This window comes from Ursus maritimus, unplaced genomic scaffold (genome assembly GCF_017311325.1).
Source record: "Ursus maritimus isolate PB19 unplaced genomic scaffold, ASM1731132v1 scaffold_2, whole genome shotgun sequence".
Classification (NCBI taxonomy): domain Eukaryota; kingdom Metazoa; phylum Chordata; class Mammalia; order Carnivora; family Ursidae; genus Ursus; species Ursus maritimus.
The window spans coordinates 83070555-83097598 of record NW_024424452.1 but is presented as its reverse complement, the minus strand read 5'-3'; the positions used below and the strand labels follow the sequence as shown (position 1 = coordinate 83097598).

The following is a 27044-nucleotide window of genomic DNA, read 5'->3' as shown; positions in this document are numbered from 1 at the left end:
CTCTTCCATCCATGGTGATTTCTTTCTTCAGTTTGTTTCTTATAAAACTTTGAATTCCTTCGTGATCTAATGTCTTGGCTCCATCTTTGCTCAGTCTTCTATCTCATATTTTCTTTTTTTTTTTTTTTTAAGATTTTATTTATTTATTCGACAGAGATAGAGACAGCCAGCGAGAGAGGGAACACAAGCAGGGGGAGTGGGAGAGGAAGAAGCAGGCTCATAGCAGAAGAGCCTGATGTGGGGCTCGATCCCAGATCGCCGGGATCACGCCCTGAGCCAAAGGCAGACACTTAACCGCTGTGCCACCCAGGCGCCCCTATCTCATATTTTCTTTTGCTAATAGTTATTATTGGGAAACACATCAAACAAATGATGCCCTTTCTCCCCGGCAAGCTGACCATTCTTCCCCATCAGCCTCTGTCTGTCCAGTAAATATTTCCATCCATCCACTCCTTACTCCCTTGTTTGTCTCCCCCTGCCTTATCCTCAACAGCCTCAGAATTTTCCTGAAAGGTTGATTGTACTCACCACATGCCTGATATTCTGGAGCAGTGGTTATAAATTTTGGTTTCAGAAATCCATTATACTCAAAAAATATTAACAACTTTTAAGAGATTTCATTTATCTGGGTTATATCTATGAATATCTACCATATGAAAAATGAAAACTGAGAAAACTTATTAAAATGTGTATTTATTTTAAGTAAGTCCTTGTCATGTTCATATCAATGACATTTTATGAAAATAACCATATTTTCAAGAACCAAAAAAAGTGAGAAGGGCAGCCCTGTTTTACATTTTTACGAGTATCTTTATTGTTTGACTTAACAGAAGGCAGCTAGATTCTTGTATCTGCTTTTGAATTCAATCTCTTGCTATATCACACATCCTATAATTTCTAGAAAACTCCGTCATAGACTCATGAAGGAATGAGAATGAATAAAGGCAAACAACTTACTTTTTTCATGAAAATAGTTTCGACCTTGTGGACACCCAGACAGCTGTGTACACTTTGAGAGTTGTGCCCTAGGGTATAGACAAACCACCAGCTCTCTTGAGCAATCATGGTTCAGGACCACAAAGAAAATGACAATCTCTCCCTCTCCAAACAAACACTTGTATTTTAGTCACGTTGCAGACAGCCTTTCTTCTCTCCTGCAAAAACTCTTGGTTGACTCATGTTGCTTCCATTTCCAGAACGGCCTCCTTCCCCGCCCTCGTCCCTCCCTATTGAATAACTGTGCATCTTTAAAATTAAACTCAGATTTCTTTTTTATTTATGAAGCTTTCTCTACACTTCCAATTTCTCTGATTGGAACTGACCACACCTTCTGGACCTCCTGTACTCCTAGCCCGTAGCCCTTTATTTTAGGAAGGCATATGAGCAGGAGCCTGGATATAGGAGCTTGGGGTTTAACTCCTGACTGCTATTTACTGGTTGCATGACCCTGAACAAGTCTTCAGGGCCTTGCTTCCAAGTGCCTTGGTTCCTCACCTATAAAATACGCGCTTCATAGAGATTTTGTGAAGATTCAATGAGACAATTTCTGAGGCGCTTGGGTGGCTCTGTCGGTTAAGCGTCTGCCTTTGGCTCAGGTCATGATCTCAGGGTCCTGGGATTGAGCCCCACATCGGGCTCCCTGCTCAATGGGGAGTCTACTTCTCCCTCTCCCTCTGCCCCTCCCCCCACTTGTGCGCCATCTCTCAAAAAAATAAATAAAATCTTTAAAAAATAAAATTAAGTAAATAAATGAGACAATTTCTGTGAAGTGCTAAGAACATTTCCTACCAGGTAGTAAGAGCTCAACAAATGTCATCATCCCTATTTTTATTATTGTCGTGATTATTATTTTTTTAAGATTTTATTTATTTGAGAGAGAAAGAGGGATAACGGGAGAGGGAGAAGCAGACTCCACACTGAGCAGGGAACCCGACCTAGGACTTGATCCCAGGACTCTGGGATTATGACCTGAGCTGAAGGCAGACACTTAATCAACTGAGCCACCAAGTGCCCATATTGTCATAATTATTATTACATTTCTGCCTCACTTAAATAAACTATATTCCCCGGATCTATCTGTGATGCCTGAAAGATAGAGATCACTCAGTCAAATTTATGTAATAGATTAAAGAATAAATAGATTTTGGAGATCTTATCTCTTTTAATCGTTTGAATAATAGTGTACATTTTGAAATGAGTCAGCATAAAGGAGCAGTAAGAATTCTGGGCCAGGAAGGCACGGTGCTTACCTAACTCCAGACTACCAGCACATAGATCTTTCACAAGTAATATCAGCATTTTAGAACTTACGTCTACAAAATGAGCAAAGACATTTTTGCTCACTTTACAAGATTTTTGAGTGAATCCCCCCGAAAAAGTGCACCCAGAAGTAAGCCAAACCCTGCAAAGGGTCAAGCAAATACAGAGTTATGGTTGTTTTTATTTCTAAGTAGAGTTAGCTGGTATTTTAGTAACATCTGCTTTCTAATAGACATTAATTCTTAATTTTCTTATATGAAACATTTAAAAAAAATTAGATATCATCAAGGTAGGAGTGAACTTACAATTCTTTATTACCAAATGTGGAACAGATAACATGAAAACTAAGAGGGGAATATATTTTATGACTTTACAAATGATCTCTGTGTTTCTCACTCCAGGTGCCTGTGGTGGCCATCCTGGGCTCCGGTGGAGGGTTCCGAGCCATGGTCGGATTCTCAGGTGTGATCAAGGCGCTGTATGAAGCGGGAATTTTAGATTGTGCTACCTACATTGCTGGGCTTTCTGGCTCCACATGGTTAGTCCACACTGTAAACCTTAGTTATATCATGCTAAAGATTTAGCATTTATCTACCTGGAACCTTAGAAAAGCAAGGAGGATTTAGAAAATTGAACCTTGGGGACTAACATAGCATAATAAAAAAAAATTTTTTTTTAAAGAATTCTTTATATAATCTGGAAAAAAAATTGAACCTTAACTTCAAATTACTGAAGTGTTTCAGCTTGATACAATAATTTGCTTCTTAAAAAAAATGTTTTTTTAAGATTTTATTTATTTGTTTGACAGAGACAGACAGCCAGCGAGAGAGAGAACACAAGCAGGGGGAGTGGGAGAGGAAGAAGCAGGCTCCCAACGGAGGAGCCTGATGTGGGGCTTGATCCCGGATCGCTGGGATCATGCCCTGAGCCAAAGGCAGACACTTAAGGACTGCGCCACCGAGGCGCCCCTTTAAAAATGTTTTTTAAGGCAAATTCATTCTTAATGATACTCTTGTCAAATTTACTCCCGCTAAGCCTATCTGTAACTTAAAATGTAGTTAAACCTAAAATTAAAAAATAGATCAATTGAAATCCTGTATAAATATCACAGAGGTGAAATAACATGCTCCACCCATAATTAATTTAATCTTCCTATAATTTGCTGATTTGTAATCTTTCAGCAATCGTGTCTAAGTCTACATGATTCACTAGGTATTCATTTTCTTCTCTAGGGCAAATAGAATGAAATGCAAGATACCTTAGTATGTAGAAGAAAAACAACTTTTCGAACGCAGAGATGGAATAAGTCTCACTGATTCTCATCTAATTATGAAATTAATCCTTTTTATGCATTTAAGCATAGCTATATTGGATAGAGACGTAAAACTTCGTACATAAAATATTTGTCCACTGTAGATTTGCCTTTTCACAAACATTTGTGAAACACGTTCAGAGAATCTACTATGTACTTTTTAGTTTGCCTAACCCACAGAAGCACACTGATAATCAAATATTAGCTCTTCCTCAGATGTCTCTCAACCATGAGTGTCACCTTATTACAAAATGTCTGACTTTGACTTACAAGTCTTTTTAATCAGTCAGCCATAGTAAAGTTCATCTATCATAATATTGTATTATAGATGTCTAGCATTTGAAGATTTCTGTACCTTCTCATCCTGTGAGACAGATCTGAGTTTTTTCATTTTTCAACTAAAGAAACTATGACTCAGAAGCCAAGGGATTTGTCCAAGATCACTAGCAGAACTAGCACGTGAAGTCGGGCTTTTGATCCCCTCGTCTAGGATTCTTGGAACTAAACCATAACCTTCTCTTGGACAGCCACGTGTTCTACATAGAGATTCACATATAAAGAATCTATAGTTTCTTAACTATTTGGAATCAGATTCTTTAAGAAACAAAAACTTGGGATGATGGTTACCACCTTCTTTGTACATACCCTCAAAATGATTTATCTCTTTTGAAAGAAGGGTGTAGCCCATCATTATTCTTTCCCTTGAAGGAAAGAGCAGGCACCTGCCTGTTGAATGAGTAATATGGTGGAAAAACTTGGACCCTTAGATTAATTTGGCTACTCAAGCGTTTTGTTATTACTCTTCGAGTGGTTTTCTTGCTCTGAATTCACTATTTGTTAGATTCCTGTGGTCCATCACTGACTAATACTTTGTAAGAAGCTTACTTTTTAAAGTCATCTAATAAAGACAGAGCAGGTGTGAATTCGGGGGCTGATTTGAGGGTATAATAGTGTGTGTTTAGGCTTAATTAGAGCTGCAGTCATTGCTTTGGTTATGGGTTTGGGGCAACATCTTATATTCTCCTGTCAGGGTTCCAAAAACAAGTCCTGCAAAATGCAAGTCAGAGAATTTTAAATGTTACAGGCTAATTATTTAAATATCACAGGCCACACATTTATATGTACATAAACTTCTGCTCTTTCATTGTCTAATTCCCTCAAGATTAACCTTCTCTTACTTATTCCATTTCCTTCAAGGCCATTCACTCCTAAAATCCTTACAATTGATTTTCACTCAGAACCACCTAATTTCCAAATAGAATGGTGTCTTTTGAAGTTCTTTTCCTCCTTGATTCTTTGGTGGAGTCCAGGAGGATGAGGTTGGGAGTTGAGACATTTCACACTGTAACTGTCCCTCTTTCAAATCCCTCCTCCTCTGCCTTTTGGTTTTTTTTTTTTTTTTTATAATTGGAGTTGTCATTTTTTTTTTTTTTAAGATTTTTATTTATTTATTTGACAGAGATAGAGACTGCCAGCGAGAGAGGGAACACAAGCAGGGGGAGTGGGAGAGGAAGAAGCAGGCTCATAGTGGAGGAGCCTGACGTGGGGCTCGATCCCGTAACGCCGGGATCACGCCCTGAGCCGAAGACAGATGCTCAACCGCTGTGCCACCCAGGCGCCCCTGCCTTTTGGTTTTTATTTCATCCTCTCTGACTGCTCTGTCCTCCATACTGTCTTTTCTATTTTCATTGCTTTGCTCCTTAACGTGAGCTTTCCTCCAGGGCCTCCCTTTTGCTCTGTTACATCACACACTGCCCCCTTGGCAATTTCACCAACTTCTACCGCTTCAGTTATTACCACCAGTAATTTAGTTCATGGAACTCTAGAACATCCCAAAAGTTAATGGACCAAAAAAGGAAAGACATCCCTACTGGACAATACAAAGTAGCTGTCGGAGAGGAGAATCAAGTAAAAGATGACCCAGAGGTCAAGGGTGGAGAGTATTTCAAGAAGTAGTGGGTCTTTTAATAGAACAAAATGTCTGTGAACAGCTTAGCTTAGAACTGGATTTGGAAATCTTTAGTGGTTTTAGCAAGAATCACTGAAGTAAATAAAGAGCACTTTTGATCATGAAATTGCAAATAAGAAGTGACTAGAAGATGAAAGGGAGAAAGGTGGGTAGGTAAACCTACTAGCATCTGTTTGTTCTTTCAAGAAAGGGAATATAGGACTCAGGGAAGCATCTTGGTTTGGTTTTGTTTTCAGAATTTAAGAAACTTGGACATTTGTGTAGAAGTCTGAGGTAAAGAAAACTGTAGGAAGATAGATGGAAGATAAAGAAATAGATGGTTCATGGATAGAAAAAGATTCAGACCAAGACAGGACAGGACAAGATAAAAAGCACCAGTGAAAGCTGTTCATCGTGGAGAGAAGAGATACTTCCTGAGACAGAAGAAAAGTTGGTCAGGATGATTCATGTGCATTTTCTCTTGAAAAGTATAGGTGAGAAGGTAAGAAAGTTCAAAGGAAGGAATTCGGAAAGACTTGGATAAACAAATTACACTCTTGTGTAAGTTTTTATATTCTGCTGACACATGACCATTACTTGGCACAAATGAGGTAATACGGAAATATTTGGAGAAGCCCTGGACCTCCCAAAAAGTTTTCTGTGATCACAAAAGAGAATTTTATGTAGGACAAAGGCTTCCCTTGTAACTGTCACTACCTTTAGTGTGATTATTTCTGAAATTATTTTTGGATGATACTTGTTATTCATTGCGTGTAAGTATTAGCCAACCAGTCAGCACAGCTCTCTTCCCCACCACAGCTTCATGTAGAATCCTGAGGGGTTATGGGCTCTTGACTGCCATGTTTGTATGGCAGTACCATCTAAAGAGAAATGAGAGCAGCTCTACATCTATAACAACGGGGCTCAATTCATTAAACTGACTAAAATGGAATTCAAGAAAGAGGACTTTCAGTTCCACAGTCTGAAGAATTCCTGCCATGCTGAAAAACGAAACAATTTTAGGAGACGTTGCCACATAAGAAGTGATAGACTAAAAGATCAAGATGTAAGTTAGAAAAAATATGTTGTTTGGGGCAGGGGACTGTGCTTGTCTTGTTCGCTAGTGGGTCTCTCCAACTTACAACATATTTAATGACTAAACGAAGGAAGATTTGCCTAAGTAACTGTGTTTTGAGGGGGAAATGAATCTAGAGATTTCTTTAGAGTTTTAGGCTATTCACTTCACAAGGGTCAGGGTCTTTTCAAGTTACTCCAAATTTTCGTTGCTTTTGAGACTTGCTTTTGACACTTTTTTAAGCATAGAAATTGTATATCTATCCGTGAAGATGCTGATTTGGCAAGTCCTTGGAGGCCAGGCACTGATATTTTAAAACATGGCCTATGTGTTTGGAAGAAGGGATTGCACTGATAATTCCTTGTGGAATTTTTTTTTAAAGATTTTATTTATTTATTTATTTATTTATTTATTTATTTATTTATTTATGTATTTGAGAGAGAGCCCACGTGCCCACGCATGTGAGCACTTGCACGCATGGGAGGGGGTTGGGGGAAGATGGGGACGGAGAGGGAGAAGCAGACTCCAAACTAAGCATGGAGCCCACAAGGGCCTCAGTCTCATGGTCCTGAGCTCATGACCTGAACCAAAACCATGAGTGGGACAGTTGTTCAACCATCTGAGCCATCCAGGCACCCCTCCTTGTGGACTTTTGACATGATTTAGCTGTTAAAATTTCACACTTAGCCTAAATGCATTCATATAGAGAGAATAATGTGTCCGATTGTATAAATATGTTGAAAAATTAGAGGCAGATATTTTCAGATTTATAGAGAAATAAGCTGAGGATCCTTTCATTCATTCATTAACTATTTATAGAGGCCCTGCTATGTCTAAGACACTTAGTTAGAAACTTGATTGGCATAATTAAGAGTAATGCATTGGTAAAGAGATGAAAATTAAGGCTAACAATGGAGTTGCAAATTGGAGTGAAATAAAGCTTAACTATGGAGTTGCAAGCTATGGAGTGATAGCTTGCACGTCCGCAGAAACTAGTAATAGCTGAAGCTACTTAAAGAAAACTGGCCATTACCTATCACTCCATCCTTCACTTCACCAAAGCAAAAACTCAGGTTTTAGATGTCACCACAATGACATCACGAAAGGTCTGTCCAAGTCAAACTCGCGAATTCTAAGGAATATGGTGTCATAAATGCTGAACAAGTGGAGAACATTATCCCGGTGCCAGTGGTTGAGGTATTCTAGGTCTCTGACTTGTATCCTCAAGCCAATTGCTTCACGATAGGGAAAGAATGAGAGAGGAAAAACGGGAGAGAGAGATTCCCCCAAGTGAGTGAGGTTTACTTCAACCTTCAGAGGGCAGAAATGGCCTGCAACCATTCTACATGGAACAAAAAGAGAGAATTGGGCTGACATCCATATATATTTTGACCACTGGAAAAAATCTACCTCTGAAGCTGTGGCACAAGTCCTAGCTTTGAGCAATCCTCCAACCCCAGAGGGAGGATTTGCTTGATCTAAAGCCAATGGTCAACATTGGGAAGAAGGGAAGAGAAGACAAGGGTCTTCGGATCTTGCTGGAGGCAGTTCATGGGGCAGAGGTACTTATTACAATCATAAGTTGGTTCATTTAAAGACCAGCTAAATTTAGATGAGAAGGGACGTCTTAAATAATGTCTATGAGCTTTGAGTAATTAAATTATTCTGCTGAACATTTGGAAATGACAACGTCCAACAGCAGAATGGTCATATTATTTCCTTCTTACCTACCTTTTTAAAAAATCATTTTGCAGCCAAATTGATTTCTACTGACATTAAGTGTTTGGTTCTTTTCCTTATTTTTACCCAGCTTCATTAAGGAAAGGATTTAATATATCTTATTATAAAGTAAAACTGGATTGCATTCAATAAAGATAGAAGTGAAAATAAGTAAATATGTAACTAGAAATTCAATTAAAAATTCATGCTATAACCTAGAGCTCTGAGAAGCATGAAACACAGGGTTGGGTTTAAGCTTTTTAAAATCCAAGGAAAGGGGCACCTACATGTCTCGGTCGGTGAAGCATCTGCCTTCGGCTCAGGTCATGATCCCAGGGTCCTGGGATCGAGCCCCGCATTGGGCTCCCTGCTTGGGGAGCCTGCTTCTCCCTCTCCCTCTGCCCTTTGCTCCCCCTGCTGTGCTCTCTCTATCTGTCAAATAAATAAACAAAATATTAAGAAAAAATAAAAAATAAATAAAATCCAAGGTAAAATCCAAACTATGTATAGTGACATAATATAATTTTTAATAAGTTAAGGGCAAGCCAATGGTCCATGGAGGTAGAAATTATTCTTGTTAGTAAGACCAGTAAAGAACTGGTTAGTGTTCTCAAAAGAATGGAATATATCCTGAATAGTTCCAGAACCAACCACTCAGAGGCTCAAAAAGATGTTTTGTTTTCCTATTTTTTTATGTTCTTGAATGTAAACCAATACATTCCATCAGTGTGTGCAATTATTGAAAAGAATGATGAGGTCCAGAAAGTCAGGTCCTTGTTGATGTGAATGAATCATGTGCTAGACGTTGGAATAACTACAGGAATGGATGGACCCTGTATCTCTCAAAGAATCAAAGCTGTATTTTTTATAAATATTTGGTAATTATACCAGGCTTGAGTTCAGAGTAAAATCTTTTTTATTTATCTTTATCACAAGTTTTGGGGAAATATTAGGAATCCAATTTATGTAATAAAGATCTTTTAAGAACTTTCATTTAAAAAAAATTTTTTTTTCAGAGCATGTGTTCCATTTTAGGTCTCTAATCAGTCTCCATTTGTTGACTTATAATTATTCTCAGTTTGTCTCCAAAGAACTCTGAATCCAATAAAAAAAATTCGAATTTAATGTAAAGTTGAAATAGTTTGGTCTCTAAGAACTGAAATCTTAGATAAAAGATTAAAAAAAAAACAATAAAACCTATCAGGGGAGAGGACACATTTTAAATTCTAGTTCTGTTATTATTGGGGAACTTTGAACATTTGTTTAAACTCATCAATCCTCTCTTAGAAGATTTGGAAGGTATTGCAAGTCTTCAAGGCAACAGCTTATGCTCGGTTAACCAGCACAGGCCTAGAGCATGGCAGGGACCCATTAAAGGTTAGTTTTTTCCTCTCCCTAAAGGAAGGATAAATCATTATAATAGGCATTTTTATCTGAATGTCAAGGAAACAGGAGATTAAACTATGTGCTATTTTATACACTCTTAGGTACGATGACGTGGTGGGTATTTATTTCTTTTATTATTTTGTTCTCTCGGTTCAATAGTTCAAAAAACTGTGCTTTCCACATGACATGCATTTGCTAGTCATTGAGGCTAGAGAGGATGAATAAGCCAAGTTTTCCCTGCAGGAGGTCATAATTTAGTAAGGGAGACAGATACGTAAAGTCATGCTTCATATTCAGCATGGAGAGCTACAATACTGGAGATATTGGCGCACAGGAAGGAGGGTGGTAACTGAATGTTTATTGTCTAAATATCAAACACCAAGGTAGTATTTACCGATTTCCAGTTTCGTTCGAAGTGGTCACATGGCTAGTGGCCAAGAATCTCCACAAGAGAGCATTTCCCTTAAAGACTTCTCTCTCTCCAGGATTTCACCATCAGATTTGGATGCGCAGAAATTCTGAGACCTACAATTGGCAAGACTTAGGATTCTGCCCAGTTTACAATGGACAAAACAAACAAAAAAACCACATTTGTCAGGGAAATTAGGCATTCGGAATAGGTTAGTTAGCACATTTCCCACCTGTAGATAATCATTATGGGAAGTGAAATTATCAGATTACTTGACTAGTATTACATCCAGACAAGTCAGTTTATTTACATGACTCAAACGTGTTGTGTTCATCGATCTCTGATAGTCTAATAGGGATTACCCATTCCCGGAGGCTAGACAGGGCACCGTAAGTCTGGTCGGGCAGCCTCCTCTCTGGCTTCCGCATGAGAAATCCACTGTTTTTCTGAGACCTCTTTTTGACTTTGCCTCCATTGTAAACCAGGTCCTTTCTGATCGATACATTCTTTCCTTCAATGGATTAATATCTTCAATCAGATAATTAAGTTAACCAACTATTTCTACCTTTTTTTTTTTTTTTTTTATGGCAGAGTCCCTGCCTTCTTTGGAGACTACCAGGTAATGCTCTTTCTCTTCACTAATCATCTTTCGTTTTCTTTACAGGTACATGTCAACCCTATATTCTCACCCTGATTTTCCAGAGAAAGGGCCAGAGGAGATTAATGAAGAGCTAATGAAAAATGTCAGCCACAACCCCCTTTTACTTCTCACACCACAGAAAGTTAAAAGATATGTTGAGTCTCTGTGGAAGAAGAAAAGCTCTGGACAACCTGTCACCTTTACCGATATCTTTGGGATGCTAATAGGAGAAACACTAATTCACAATGTAAGCTGTGACTCAGCCTACAGTCCTTTTAATGCAAGTAGACCTTGTCTATCATAATGTTTTAATAAAACAAAATGATATATTTTGTACAAGTCCCTTGACTCAACTGATGTGTACCGAGCACATACTCCCTGCCAGACATAACACTACATTGCCAGTTATCGCTTACTCATTCTGCGTAATAGTTTTGATAGTAGTGAAGTACTTTTGTATTCTTCTTCTTTGGAAAAATACACATTTTAACCCTCAACTGCCCACTCCCCCACCCCGCGCCCCAATGGCTGTCTTTTTAAATCAGGAGATGAGTTCAAGTAATATTTTAATGGTAGGGGAAATATGGAAGTTGCCTAAAAGAGAGTCAGAAAAGGGAGTGAGTCACATGGAAAAAGCCCATTTGACACATGACTACAGTGTGACCTTTCATCGGAAGATAAAGTCGGGGAGATAGAGTTGGTGCCAGGGAATCCGGGCCCCAAGTTCTTTCTTCATATTTTCATAGCTGCCAAGTTGGTCTTCAGCTCCAGTGTAGATGTAGCCTTTAGGGTTGTGGTTGTTTTTAGAATTGAAGAAAATTACCTCCCAGGAGCTTACTTTTGTTGTTTATTAGGACCCAGAGATTTCTGGAAAAAATAAGACTTATTTTTAGTATAAACATTTTAAGTGTCTTGATTGGAAGTCCTAATTTAAATAGCTTTCTATCTGTGTTTGTTTCTATATTTAAAACCATTTCTTTATTTCTTCTGTGGACAGAGAATGAACACTACCTTGAGTAGTTTGAAGGAAAAAGTCAGTTCCGGTCAATGTCCTTTACCTCTCTTCACCTGTCTCCATGTCAAACCTGATGTTTCAGAGCTAATGTTTGCAGGTATGTAATTTCCTCTTTCGAAACATTTCCACGAACCTTTGAGCCACGGTTTCTCATGATTTTCATTAGAGGAGGTTCCTAAGCAATTTTAGTTGTCTGTTTTCATGTATTTTCTGTAACATGAAAACATTCGAAGATACAAGAAATATTAAGCTAGATGATTTTCTGGTTGTAGAGAATATTCCATGAAAGTAGTTACTAATATATCTTCATTTAAATTAGTGAAATAGAAACTATAAAAAAGTCATGACTATTATCTCCTCAACTTTAGTTACTCATTTCTCAAGGACTTTTAGCAAAACAGTGTGCCTGGTGCTTCTAGGCAATGCATATTCTTTTGCTTACTGCTTATATTTTCATTAAATTAGATAACACAATATACATTTATCATTCCAAGCACTGTTGTAATTTTTCTAATACAGCACTTAGAAACTACTAGTCTGTACTTGTGGCAGCTGGTGAACAAAATGCCTCATTTTGTTAAATCTCAAACGTAAATATCTGTTTCTTCTGCAGCTTTGCTTCTTGCTGGGCGCTCTCAGAACGTGTGATCTCATGCCTCTGGGGGCCTTTGGCAGTCCTAATCTGCAGTGTGGAAACATGTCTCACTATTAGCTGGTAGGGTTCACTGTAATTTTAGGAAAAGGACCTTAGTGAAATCAGTCACACCATGAGCTTAAAAAAAAAAGTCATTGTGAATGGCATGTAAATTAACAGATCTATATCCAGAATCCTTTTGTAATTTTACAAAGTCTCATTTTTTTTCAACTGACTACTCTCAGGCAAGAATTTTGAATTATTTATAAAAAGCAGTACACCTGCAATTCGTCCATTCAAATGCTTACCAGTTATATTGACTAAAATGTTCATCGTGCTGATGGTTCAGAAATCACTTACCATATTTATTATCTTATTCAACTTTTACTACAACTCAGGAAGTGAGGTATTTTTAGCTCTGTTTCATAGAAGAAAAAAAAAACCCCAAAACCTCAGAAAGATTAAATGATTTGCACATTGCCACACAGAAGGTAAGTAGCAGAGCTGAGATTTGTTCTTGAAAATCCTTTGTTTTATAAGAATGTTGGCTTCTCTGGTTACCGACTATGTAGAATGTAGTAAGCCAGGTGCTGAGCATGAACTCCCCTCCCCCACCACAGTATATTGTCCCCATTCTATCAGACCGTATAATCTGGGAAATTTACAATCATTATTAAAGAAGTTAAGGCGAAAGAAATGACTATGCATTGTTCCTTGACCAAGTGACATCTTTTAGTCTGTTTCTATATCCGTTAAATAAAAATGAGCCTGTCATATGTTTCTCTAAAAAAAATGATAGAAAGTACGCAACTTACATAAAACAGTGGCAGGCCCAACTTAATTTAAGGAAATCTTCAAAATTTAGTGCTGTCTGAAAGCTGTATGAGAAATCAGAGGTCTGGATCTTAGCTATCAATAGGTTTATATATGAAAGGCAAATTTAGTTACTGGATAGGGAGAAGGCATACGTTAGGGATGTGGAGTAACCATGCGTGCTCTGCAGAAATAAGGAGCAAGGTCTCGATTGTAATGAAGTTCATAGGGAGAATTGAAATTTATTCATATAAGAAAAGTAAGTGCCATGATGAGACTGGTTTTGGTTTTTTGCTTTCCTATAGCTATTGTTTTGTGAGGTCTTGGAATGTTTGCAGATAGGTTGATAAATCCTACTAGTATGCTAGTCGAATCTGTGCCTAGCCAAATAAGCCATTTTACCCCAAAACCATTATGATATGGTCAAACAAGCACTAGACTAATTTGGAAGCCTTGTCTTATTTCTAAGCTGAAATACCTTAGGCGGGTCATTTATCTCTCTGATTCCGATTTTCCTCATTATTAAAAAAAAAAGGATATTAATAAACATCAGGTGTATCTTACGGAGCTATTAAGACAATCACATGAGGTAGGCAGAAGATGGAACATCATAAAGAGACATAAAATATAGTGTCGTTACTATTGTTATGATTGTTATGACATTTTAAGAGTCATCTTTTTATATTCTGAACTTTGAAGCAGTAGCCATTCTCAGTGGAAAAATCCGACCACAATCATTAAAGAGCAAGTGAATGTTTTGGGTTCAGCTAGAGTGGGAAAGGCTGGTCTATGTACCTTTTGACCTTGATGTGTCTGATTTGGGCCATCTGCCTCACTGCGATGCTGTTACGGGGATGAGAGAGACACCATTAACCTTCATTGTTAAGCTGTTACGATAAGAAGGTTCAAAGCTGTCTCTTCCAACAGAGCTGGACAAAGCCATCCAGCTTTAGTTATTTGGATCTTGCACCCAGATAAGAGATTCAAAGGTGTTATGTTACGAAGCTTCAAGTAGCTTGGGTTATTGAGGGGGGGAAAAAAGAGATATGTCTATACTTAATTCCTTTAAAGTTTGCTTAGATTAAAAATGGATATTCGGGGGGCGGGGAGTTGAAAAATTATCTGAATAATATTTTTAAAAGTCAAAGAACCAAATTATCTTAGCTTACAGAAGTTTTTATCAACTTTATTTCCACAATATCAGAGAATGTTTTTCTTCCCTTTAGAGTAGTTTTAAACATTTTCCTCTTTTGAAGATTTTAAACAAATAAACAATAGTTGTTTAAACTGTTAAATATTTTTTGACTCCTTCACTTCACTACAGTGCTTTCATTTTTACATTTCCGTTGGTCAGTAAATCACATTTATTGAGCACAACTTATGGACTCAGCGTCGTGTTAAATTCTTTGACAGATACTGTAAGAGTAAATACATAGTATTATTCTTCAGAAAAGTTACAATCCCATTAACAAGACAAAAATAGGGGCGCCTGGGTGGCGCAGTCATTAAGCGTCTGCCTTCCGCTCAGGTCATGATTCCAAGGTCCTGGGATCGAGCGCCCCGCCTCGGGCTCCCTGCTCAGAGGGAAGCCTGCTTCTCCCTCTCCCACTCCCCCTGCTTGTGTTCCCTCTCTTGCTGTATCTCTCTGTCAAATAAATAAATAAAAATCTTTAAAAAAAATTTTAAAAAGAACAAGAAAAACTTAAAAAAAAAGACAAAAATAAAACATGGAAAACGAGTGAGCCATACACATACAATATTATGATCTCTTAAAGTGTGTAGAACTGACATAGAGTAAGATATCGTAGAGATTTAGTACAGTCATAAGAAAGACTTCATGTGGGTGACAGAGTCAGTCTTCAGTTGAACATGGAAAGGACTGTCAGGGGAGGTAAATAGTGCTCTTTGTGTGAAATAGCATGAGAAAATTTTCAGAAGGGAAGCCGAAAGTAGGTTTTGGAGAGCAGTAAAAGGAAACTAGCCTTAGTATGAGTTGGTGAAGGTAGGTGGTACATTTGGGAAAACTCTTAGTGTCAAGTTATAGAAAGATTTGAATTCCAGACAGAAATCTTTTTATTCAATTATGATGATAATGGGAAATATTTGGTGTTTTGGGGCAGCGCCATAAAATTGTTTAAGTAGTGTGTTTGGGGGAAAAAAGTATTTTGGTGATTCATGTGGGTGTAGATTAGCAAGGAAAGAAACGGGAAGCAGCCTATCACTGTGCTTTTGTAATAAGGTCCTGGAACCAGGGAGATCCTGATAAGAAGAGATGAAGGTGGATATAAAAAGCCCAAAGGTTACCAGCGAGAGGTGGTAACGAATGGGTTTGATATGAGTGAGTAAAAGAGGGGTTTCAGTTTTTTAAACTGAATTATTTAAAATTCCTTTTTGGGGCTATAAGAGCGTGGTTTACGGAAACAGGTAAGCTAGACTGGGAGGAAGGATGATGAGTTCCTTTCCAGGTAAACACAGTGGGATGTGATGACAGTGTGTCTGAGTGTAAATGCGCAAGAGGAAGCTGGAAACGAGCAGATGGGGGTACAAGAGAAAGGCTCAATTTGAAATGTGTGAGTCAACAGCAAAAAGAATAATAGTCACATACTGCTATGGTGAGTCCTTCAGTAAGGACTAGAGAGCAAGCTTACCTTGAGAATGTAATTCCTGTGTGCACACCAGAGCATGAATAAAGAAGACATTACTCGAGAAATCATTGTGTTTCAGTACCCAAGATAAGGGGATAAAATTCAGAGATGGGAAATTACTTGTAGTGATACAGAATTTTCCTAGCAACCTGTGATTCATTGCTAGTCATATCTCGCTAACTGCATGTAAATCATTATAAAACACACCACTTTCTGATGAAAGGTGTATGCACCACTTGGCTTTGATTGGAAATGAATTATAATGTGTTCTCATCCCAACCGTGATTTCATAACTTCCTTGACAAAAGTAGAGCGTTACGATCTGCCACTGAGGTAAACAATAAATATACATCCACGGTCCCTTTTCTAAAACTTTGGGGATAGATGTCTTGGAATTCAGAATATTTTAGATTTTAAAGTTAAAAAAATACTTACATTGTATGTTACATAATATCGCCCTCAGATCTCATAGTCAAAAAGAGCGATTAATAGGATGTGTCAATATTCGTATTTAGTGAGATAAATAAAAATTAAACCTCACATCATTTCAAGACTTTTCTCTGCTGAATGAATTCAGGTCAGACTTTACCACCAAATGAACAGCAGAAAAGTTTGTGGATTTTTGGGTTCCTTGGATTTTGGATTGTTTGGATAGGCATGGAATGATTTCAGAAGGGAGGGGGGTTAAAGAAGAGCAGAGGGTTACAGGTTAAGCAAGGGTGGATGGTTGTGGGACTTTACAGAAAGTGGCCAATGAAATTGGACCTTGAACTAAAGGTTAAGAAGGAGCAAGCCTTGTAATTGCATAAGGCAATAGCAAGCATAAAGGCACTGAGGTGTCATGGAGCTTTCTCTTTGAGGAACATTAAGAAGACTTGTGTGGCTGAAGCAGAAAGAACAAGACTAACATAATGGGAGATTGGTTAGGACATGAGGTCAGGGAGCACCAGCAAGACCATCATGAAGCCTTGTTGACCACAGTTTTATGTTCAGTGTAAAGGGAAGCTGTTGGAAAGTTTTCAGCTGTCATTAGTGTGCTGGGATTTCTGTTTTTAAAAATTCGTTCTTGCTACAAGTATCAAAAAGAAAGCAGGGGAATAGAGAAGAGATGTTTTACAAGACTATTGTGGAGATCCAGGAAAGAGAGTATGGCAGCTTGTACCAGTAGGGTATAAATGGATGGTGGCCCATGGTGGACAAATAGATAAGCAGCCTGTTTCTAACCATATCCGATAAGAGAGCCTACAGAACTTGAGTTTTTGTATGTAAGATATAAACGGAAAAGAACTGTTAAGGATAAAGTATGAATAGTGGTATGAATATCTGCAAAGTAGTACCATTTACCAGGAAGTGGAGGAACGAGGGTAGCAAGTGTGGGAAGCAGGAATCAGAAACCAGGAATTCTTTTTGGATGCATCATTAGACACAGTGATAGTCATGGATATATATGAAATCTAATAGTGGCTACCATTTGTAGAGTGATTGAAATGTGCTATGCCCTCTTCTAAGTTCTTTACATTTCTATACCCATTAGATTTTCACAACAATTCTACAATCTCCTGATTTTATTCATGTTCTATAGATTAAGGAACTAAAACACAAAGAACACAAGTAATCTGCCAAAGCTTGAATAGTTGGTGAGGAGCAAAATGAATTTGAACCCAGGGGTCTGGCTCCATAGCCTCAACTCCCAGAAAGTATGCTCTCTTGACCCTATTACCATGTATTTCTTAAGACACTCAACGTAAAACTTTGCATTATAATTTTGAGTCACAAGAATGATTAATAAACAAAATTAAAGAAAGAGGAAGAAAAGGCAAATGTTAGAAAATACTTTCTTCCATTTCATAATCTGCTTGTGTTATCAGAGTTTAATTTCTTCTATCTCCTTCATGGATTTTACATCTGAGTTTGCAGTTTTCTGTTTTCCATTCTTTAGGATTAAGATGGACTTCATAAAAGATGTCTGAGCTTTTAAATGCAAAAGATACTCAGTTTGTACAAATTGGAAGGGATCCTTTTGTGTTTTCATCTCAATAAGCTGTTTTCCCCCAACTTCTATACAGTGCTATATACATAATAGGCATTCGGTTAATTTTTTAAAAATATTTTAAATAAATGAAAATGATCAAGGCATTGTTGGAAGCGATCTTTGTGCACATTTCTGTAGTATTTTCCTTTAACGGATTGCACTTTTTTAAAATGCTTTCAGATTGGGTTGAATTTAGCCCATATGAGATTGGCATGGCTAAATATGGTACTTTTATGGCTCCTGACTTATTTGGAAGCAAATTTTTTATGGGAACAGTTGTGAAGAAATACGAAGAAAACCCCTTGCATTTCTTAATGGGTAAGTGATCAAAATCTACCATTTGTTTCCTTGACTGTTGTAAATCTCAGTGCATTCTAAGTTATTCTCCATTTCTGCTTTATTGTAGGTGTCTGGGGCAGTGCCTTTTCTATATTGTTCAACAGAGTCTTGGGAGTTTCTGGCTCACAAAATAAAGGTTCTACAATGGAGGAAGAATTAGGTATTATTAAAACATGTTTCTGTTGATCATACTGTGCTAAATTGATAAATTTTAACACACCTATATAGACAATTAAATCACCGTTAAGATTGTAGTTGTTCTAAAGTTACCAATAACTTAGTTAAATCAACCTAAGTATTTCCCAAGAATCATCTGTATATTACTTCTTAGGACTCTGACACTGAGGTTTTGAAATTCGTAAGAACTATTGATTCCTAAGAATAAGTTTTAACTGGAGCGTCTTCATTCCTCTTAGTCATTATATATCTAAACATACTGCTCACATTAGAGAATACTCCTTTTATCAATAGGGTTTGCTTTTCAGAGATTGGATTCGTCAGCAGTTGAACACAGTGTGATACTTAAATTCATGCTTGCCGGCTCGCCTACCTCTTAATGACTAACTCACTAGTCTGTTAGCTTCCTATAGCTAAGTCATACGAAAACGGAGGAAATGATATTTCAAATTACATCTAATAAATTAACACTAATGATTTTCTTTAAATCTAACGCCATGACCCATAATAAATTATAATATTTACAAAACTTGAAAAAGGAGACTCAACTGAGGACCCGTGGTTTTCCTTGGTTATAAGGTTAATGACAGGAGCATTGGTTTTCGCCGATGAGTAAGTTTGACTCAAAGCAAACAAAATGAAACATACATCCAGCGTCCCCCAACCCCCTTGCCCCTGTTCCCTTATGGCTATTTAGACTGGTTGTGGGAAGCAGCAGTGAATGTGCTAAATCTGATTGTGGGGCCAGCCCGGCGGGGACTGGGGAGGACGGTCCTGCCGATTATCAGCATACTAACTACCTACTACCTCTTCTCTGACCGTGAAGTATCACACAACTATGTTCACAGAAGAACATAAATGACTTTTTCAACAATCAATTCATTTGAAGAATACTTGCATGTACAAAACTTAATGTAGGATTTTTTTTTTTTTTTGACAAGCTGCCCTTAGTTTTTCCAGGCAGTGACAGTTGATTTAATTAAGCTTTATATGCAACGCCCCCCACAGTTGTAACATTAATTAATACACTACAGATTGGCTTCTAAGTAGTGTTATCATTCCTCCTGCAAAATCGATTTTAGCTATTTGATATTGATATTAAGGGCACAGCAATTTTCCAAGTCCTTGACATTTTCTTCTATATATCATTTGTATTTTTGGGTAGTTCTTCATAAGTCATGGAGAAGTGATCTTATGATTGCACTAGCACCAACGATGTTAAAATAAAAATAAAAACAATAAAGAAAGCACTTTGTGCTTGAACCTGCTCCTGTCCTCTGAGCAGCACTCAGTTAGCAAGCAGCCAAGCTAGCTGGAACTTTGGAGCCTGCTCCAGCCTTAACTACAGAGCCCCATTCTCTCAAGAGTAACCACGAGGCCAAGTGTCTATTGCTGAAATGCTCTGACTTGACTTTTTTTTAAGGAACATTATACCCCACATGGATAAATAGCCTGTTCATGACTCTAATTTTATGGAAATAACTAACTCTTCTCAAAATTTTATGAAGATTTCAGAAGAAAAGAGAAAAAGGACAGACGGAGCACATGTTATGAGGCTTCCTTTTCTGTTGAATAATCTAGATAAACCTAGGACTTGTTATTTTCTTCTCCTATGGCAGGAAGAGAATAGGACTGAAATAACAGATCTGAGGTGGGTGAGACAATGGCTGAAGGCCAAGGAAAAGGAGAGTGTTTACACTAAGTAGTCTTCAGAATATTCTTTATTGTGAGATGTTTCCTTTGGGGCCAGTGGTTTGGCAGCCTATTTACTTGTCCTGTGTGTCAGACTGAGGGGGAATATTGTGTACTTGAGATCCACCGGCCAGCAGGATGCGTGTTACCTCAGATTAGGTAAGGGTTTCCAGAAATGAGACCAGAGAGGTGACTGAGGGGAATCCGAAGACGCCTGGTGACTCTTTCATCCACCAGTTGACCAAAGTCTACCTCTTCATGGGGTGCTCAGAGATGGTTTCTGTGTTTGCTTCCTCCCTTCTGAAGAAAGACATTATGGTAAATTGGACCATAATCTGATAACTCTAAATGAAATTCTTTACATTCTCAAGGAATTTTGAATGTAAGCAACCTGTGCTTTTGGACAGATGGAGCTATGTTATACTGTAGTGATGGAAAATAGATACATTCAAATATTTAGCTATTCATCTCTTGAAAATATCTGTACAAAAAAGATAGTGTTTTGGTGAACCTTTTTTTTTTTTGGTGAACCGTTTTCTTAAGTGAGAGTATATAATATGACCCAAAAAAGAGAGAAAGAAAGAAAGAAAGAAAGAAAGAAAGAAAGAAAGGAAAGGAGAAGAGAGAAAAGAAAAGAAAAGAAATGCTTACAGGAAGAAAATTTTGTTCTGCTAAAATACATGCCTACACCTAGAGCAGATCATTTCTTAACACCCCCTCTTCTATACAACAAAACTACTTTCTATAATAGTTATGAAATGAAATAAATAATATTAGCCCACGAACATTATCTTTTATTGAATTTCATATGTGTAATCATGCCGGTAAAATAAATCTAAAAATTAAAGTCAGCCTACCTCAAGCATTTAAAAGCCTTCCATTATATACCCTCAGTCGTTCACGTATATGACATTTATGTAGGTATAATAAACATATGCAGAGTAATAAGGGGAAACTAAATGTTATACATAGACTTCTCCAAGTTTAAAGCCCCCAAATGATTCTATCACTGAAAATTATAAATTTAGAGTCTGTTTCTCTGAGTTTAAAGCCTTAAAATGATTCTATCAGTGAAAATTATAAATTCAGAGTCATGTTTTTTAAAATAAAAAAATTCTGACTGGGAGAAGAAAAAAGTCACTATATAGAAAGTGGTTTCATGTCAGTGTCCAAAGAAAGTTTGATTTTTCTACAAATGCTGATGATAAGAATGGCCTGTGTACTCCATAGTTTAGGTAATTTTTACTTGGGAAAAAAAAGAACTAGTTATTATGTGGATTTTACTCCCGTCTTTGTTTTAAGTGTTAAGGATTTATGGTTTCTATTTCAGTTTTTATAACTGCCCTCTTAATAATTCTTGACACCAAATTCTTGACACCAAAAGACACCTTTCAACAATTTTCAGTATTATTGAAAATCAAAAGATACCTTATGTTAGTAGTTTTCATTCATTTTGAAGGAATCGTTCTGTGGTCCCCTGTGGATTTTGGTTTTACCCTACATTTACCCTCCTGAACACTACTTAAAAATATTTCATTGCAGAAAAATATACCTTTTTGGTATAACAAGGAGCTACAACCAAGTTATTCTTTCTGTCAGGTTTAAGACAAACAAATAAAATTCTCTCCTTTAAATCATGAATGAGTAGTTTTAAACTAATTTTTCCTGTCCTGGGAAATGTTGTGGTCCAATGAGAAATTTTAAAATACTAGTAAAACTAATAAATTTCAGTACTAAATTGATCTAAGTTTACACTAGTAAACTCGGTAGCTCTCACTTGGTGGTTTTCCTGAGATTTCTTCCTTACAGTAAATTTAATTGTGAGTCTTGACACCTGAGATCCTTCAACTGTTCTGGTTTTTTCCCCGCAGAAAATATTACAGCAGAGCATATTGTGAGTAATGACAGCTCAGATAGCGATGATGAATCACAAGAACCCAAAGGTAAGAGAATCTTCTCTGGCAGGGGTCCATTAGGAAAGGAACTACGTGTTGTATCCGATTCCTCGCTCAAGATGCTAATGGTGGTCTCTGCTTAAGCCACGGAGTGATAGAGAGTATGGTCGCTTTTGGTTCACAGAGATAATTGATGCTGTGTATATAATAAAATATGCCAATATAAATATCCCTTATGCTTTTCTTTTTAATACCTCAAAATAGTATCCATGGAACAAATGGAGAATAAACTGGGATGATTGAAATACCAAATTCCAAGTCCGATTAGAGCACCAGGCTTCTTGGCATGAAAATTGTGATATGGGAACATTTTTCCGTGGCTTTAAAAAATTAAAATTTCATCTGTAAAAATTTTGTTATTAATAAAGTATCATGTGAACAATTATTCTCAGTCCATTCCTGAGCCTTATCCCATGGTCAGCAATCCACCTCTTAGGAAGAGATTGGTGACGAAGTGGGGTAGAATTATCAAGAACTTTTTATCGTTGATGTTATTTCTAAGTGTAAATGAGTTCTTTCACATTTTGACAAGGCAGTTTTCAGCTTGGTGTGGATCACGGGGCAGGGATAAGGTGAGGATCGGGGGTATTTGTTGCAAGTGTTATGTGGGAAAGTGGAGTGATTCTACATTTTATAATAACTGGGTAAACATCCTACAATCGTGTGAATGCGACCATCTAAATTTCAGAAGGTATTAAATGCTTTTTTTGCTCTAAATTCATGAATTCCTCCCGCCACGGTGTAGATATTGGAAGAGCCTGTTTTATCCTTGCTGAATCAACATTAAAATTAAAATTAAAATTCTCTTTTCACTGCGGGGCCGTGACCTCCTCGTAAGATGGGTTTGTATAAACTAGAGGAAGGGTAGCTTCTCTGGGAAATGCAGCTACACAAGCCCACAGTTTGGCTGGCCTGTAGTTTCTTGTAAAATTTAAAAAATTAACCCTTCCCTGGGCAGACAAAACTTTCGACCAGGCGCGAGGTTTAGCCGCTGCTCCCAGTCTCCTCTTCAGTCCTTATTTGCCCACTGTCCTGCTGCTTCAGGAAGCCTGTGATTGGCCCAATTCCTATATTAGGCAGGAACCATGAAAGAATCCTGGCCTGGAAAGAACTCAGTCCTCATTCTGTCTCCTTCCTGTTTTTAACTTTAATTTTTTTAGTTGTTTGGGTCTTTTTTTTTTTTTAATTTTGAATTTCCTTTTAATGAAGGGTGCTGGCCATTACAAAGGGAATAGACAGTATATGCCTAACATTTTTAGAATTAGTGTGTATTAATAGAGGGACTGTCAGGTAGGTGTAATAATGGCTTGTTAATTATTAAGGAAATTGCTATAGATGGTTGGTACATTTGATCACCTCTGGTTATCTTAAGGCTGAGAAGTTCAAAGGCCCTTTGTACATGCCTACTTTTGTTTTAGTACCAACCTAGATGGGAGAATGAGATTCAGGATGTTCTTAGGGATTTCTTACTAGTTCTTAATATTCATTTTTTCCTTTTAAATAAAATTTTTGGAGTAATTTTAGATTCACAACAAAATTGAGCAGAAAGAACAGAGAGTTCCCATATATTTCTTGCACCCCACACACAGAGCCTCCCCCACTATCAACATCTATATCAGAGTGGTATATTTCTTACAATCTATGAAACCACATTGACACATCCTTATCACCCAAAGTCCAAACTTTAGGGTTTACTCTTGATATCGTATATTCTAGAGGCTTTCGCAAATGTAGACTGACATGTGCCTACCATTATAGCTTCATACAGAGTAGTTTCACTGCCCGAAGCACCCCTCTGTGCGGTTTATTTCTTCCTCTGTCCCCCACCCCAACGTCTGACAACCACTTTCTTTCTACTGTCTCCACGGCTTCGCCTTTTCTAGTACGTCAGATTGTTGGGATCATACAGTATGCAGCCTTTTCAGATTGGCTTCTTTCGCTTAGTAATGTGCATTTGAGTTTCCTCCATGTCTTTTCATGGCTTCATAGCTCTTTTTTTTTTCTTAAGCACTGAATAACATTCCATGGTCTGAATGTACCAGTTTATTTATCCATTCACCTATTGAAGGACATCTTAGTTGCTTCCAAGTTTTGGCCATTATTAAAACTGCTATAAACATTCATGTTCAGGGGCGCCTGGGTGGCTCAGTTGTTAAGCATCTGCCTTCAGCTCAGGGCGTGATCCCGGCGTTCTGGGATCGAGCCCCACATCAGGCTCCTCTGCTGGGAGCCTGCTTCTTCCTCTCCCACTCCCCCTGCTTGTGTTCCCTCTCTCGCTGGCTGTCTCTATCTCTGTCAAATAAGTAAATAAAATCTTAAAAAAAAAAAATCCATGTTCAGATTTTTGTGTGGATATGTTTTCATTTCCTTTGGGTGAAAACCAAGAAACATGATTGCTGGATCATGTGCTGGGGGTCTAATTTAGTTTGTAAAAAACTTCCAAAGTGGCTGTCCTGTTTTGTGTTCCCATGAGCATGTGTGAGTGTTCCTGTTGCTTCACATCCTCACCAGCATTCAGTGATGTCAATGTTTAGGATTGTGGGGTTTCTAGTAGGTGTGTAGTGTTATCTCATTGATGTTCTAATCATTATTTCCCTGGTGACATCATGTACACCATCTCTTCATATGTTTACTCGCCATTTCTATGTCCTCCTTGGTGTGGTGTCTGTAAGTTCCTTTGCCCATTTTTTAATTGGGATATTTGTTTTCTTATTGTTGAATTCTGAGGGTTCTTTGTCAGATAAACAGTCCTTTATCAGATGTGTTTTTTGCAAATATTTTCTCCCAGTCTGTGGCTTGTCTCCTCATTCTCTTGAGGCTTCTTCATTTTTCCTCAGATGATTTTGAGCAAGGTCTTTAGGAATTTTCAACTTTAGTTTCTTCAAATCTATACTGGCATCATTTTACCTGCTCTCACAGAATTGTTACAATTATCAAACTGCAAATACATATAAAGGGTGTTAAGTTGTAAAAGGCTATGCAAATAGAAATTTATTTAGTATTGTAACTAAAAAGCAGTCGATTATCATTTATCTGTTGACTGCTGGGTTTGTCCCACAAATGATGCCATTTCCAAATATCTCTTAAGGAAAGTAGATCTTCTTTTGGTATGGAAGTGAGGTTTATTTAATAATAATGACAATAATGATGATGATGATGATGATGGTAATTATGATGGAAGGAAAAGGTGGAGGGGGAGGAGGAAGAAGAAGGAAAAGGAGGAGAAAGAAGTGGAGGAGTGGGAGGAAGCTCCAAATTTTTGGAAAATAATTGGTATCTTCTTCGGATCCTATGTAACCAGAAGATATAAATCATTCAGTTTAATTTTTTTTAAAGATTTATTTATTTATTTGAGAGAAAGAGAGAGCATGAACTCGGGGGGGGAAGGGCAAAGGGAGAGGGAAAATGTGTCCCAATTAGACTCCAAGTTAAGCATGGAACCTGACGTGGGGCTCAATCTCATGACCCTGAAATCACGACCTGAGCTGAAACCAAGAGTCGGTCACTTAACTGACTGAGCCACCCAGGTGCCCCTAAATCAAGTCACTTGAAAACCCAGTTTGTTCTTGTGAAAGATTTTTTTGTCATATATGGCTTTGGAGAAGTGTGGGAGTAGAAAAATATATATATTTTTTGTGAGTATGTAGTCATCTGAATTGGCTCCTGAAAGATCCATTCATTTAGTCAGCTCGGTTAAGCTAATCTTTATGTAGCTAAAAACAAGTATTTATTATGGTTTTATGTATGTCTAGTTAACATTTCTTAGAAATTATGAAGTTTGAACATAGACTTTTTCTTTTTTCTCATATACATACACATACAGTTTAATGTATGCATGTCTATTTATGTAGAATCCCCAGAAATCTGAACAGAGGGATGCAGGCCGGTGGAATTATGCTCTACCGCACAGCATTCCTGGACTTGGATTATCAATGAATAATATTGATGATAATGATGACGCAGCGGCCACTGTCACCTCTTGTCTCTACTACTAACTAGTGTTGATTACGAATTTATGATGATACATGACAGGCCAAGCATTTTTCTAAGAGACGCGCATGAATGCACTATCTCAGTTTATCTTCACACCAGTCCTGCGAGGTGTCCTGATGAGGAGACGAAGGCTGAGAAGAGGTACCTCACTAGTAAGCTGTGGAGAGAGGATTGCAATCCAGACAGGCTGATTCTGAAGCCAGTGTTCTAAGCAGCTCCACGATGTGGCTTCCCAGCAGGGGTGAGGTGTGCACAGGTTTTAAGGACAAAGTCGTTTAAAACTGCTGCTTTCAGAAGATTGCGGAATTTTAAGACATGTTAAGGCATGTGTTTAAATTACATGGTTTTAAATTCCGAACTTTATAAGCCAGGATGAAATGACTGTTCGTAGAGTGTTTACTGAGCAGGAAATATGTGTGTTGAGTCCTTCAGCTGTCTCTCAGTTTGCATGATTCCTGGATGTTTACTAAACAGAATAGGGAAGGAAACTTAGTGATGGAGAGGAGAGGATTAGCTCCTGTGGAATTTCCCTGTGTGTGTGTGTGGCTAGACACAAGGAAGGAAAGGACTGGGGAAGGCCAGAAAGGCGAGAATAGAAGTTTGCCTGGAAATGTAAGAACAGACCACGTAACGCATCAAGAACACGATCTGCAGACTGACTGTAGGTAAAGAGTAAAGTAAGAACAGCTTAAGAACAAAAAGGATTACTGAAATATTTACTGTAAGTTAGACAAATAAATGTCCAATCAAAAGCCACAGAGCTTCACTATTAATCTTACCATTCAATTGCCAAAGGTATTTTACAAATTTTCTTTAAAACCAATTTAGTTAACATATAGTATATTATTAGTTTCAGGGGTTGAATTTAGTGATTCATCAGTTGCATATAACACCCAGTGCTCATTACATCACGTTGCCCTCCTTAATGCCCATCACCCAGTTACCCCATCCCCCTACCATCTCCCTTCTAGCAACCCTCAGTTCGTTTCCTATGGTTAAGG

The 27044-nt window shown here is 37.8% G+C and overlaps 1 protein-coding gene across 4 annotated transcripts in view; it reads left to right on the top strand.

Annotated features, from left to right (window-relative positions):
* PLA2G4A (phospholipase A2 group IVA) overlaps positions 1-27044 on the top strand; it is a 153444-nt gene that overhangs the window by 96006 nt on the left and 30394 nt on the right. For all 4 annotated transcript variants that reach the window (XM_008696933.2, XM_040636272.1, XM_040636273.1 and 1 more), the window contains 6 exons: positions 2661-2797; positions 10773-10995; positions 11746-11860; positions 18068-18205; positions 18294-18386; positions 21967-22038. In XM_008696933.2, coding sequence (XP_008695155.1) covers positions 2661-2797; positions 10773-10995; positions 11746-11860; positions 18068-18205; positions 18294-18386; positions 21967-22038 — 778 coding nt within the window. The remainder of the gene's footprint in view (positions 1-2660; positions 2798-10772; positions 10996-11745; positions 11861-18067; positions 18206-18293; positions 18387-21966; positions 22039-27044) is intronic.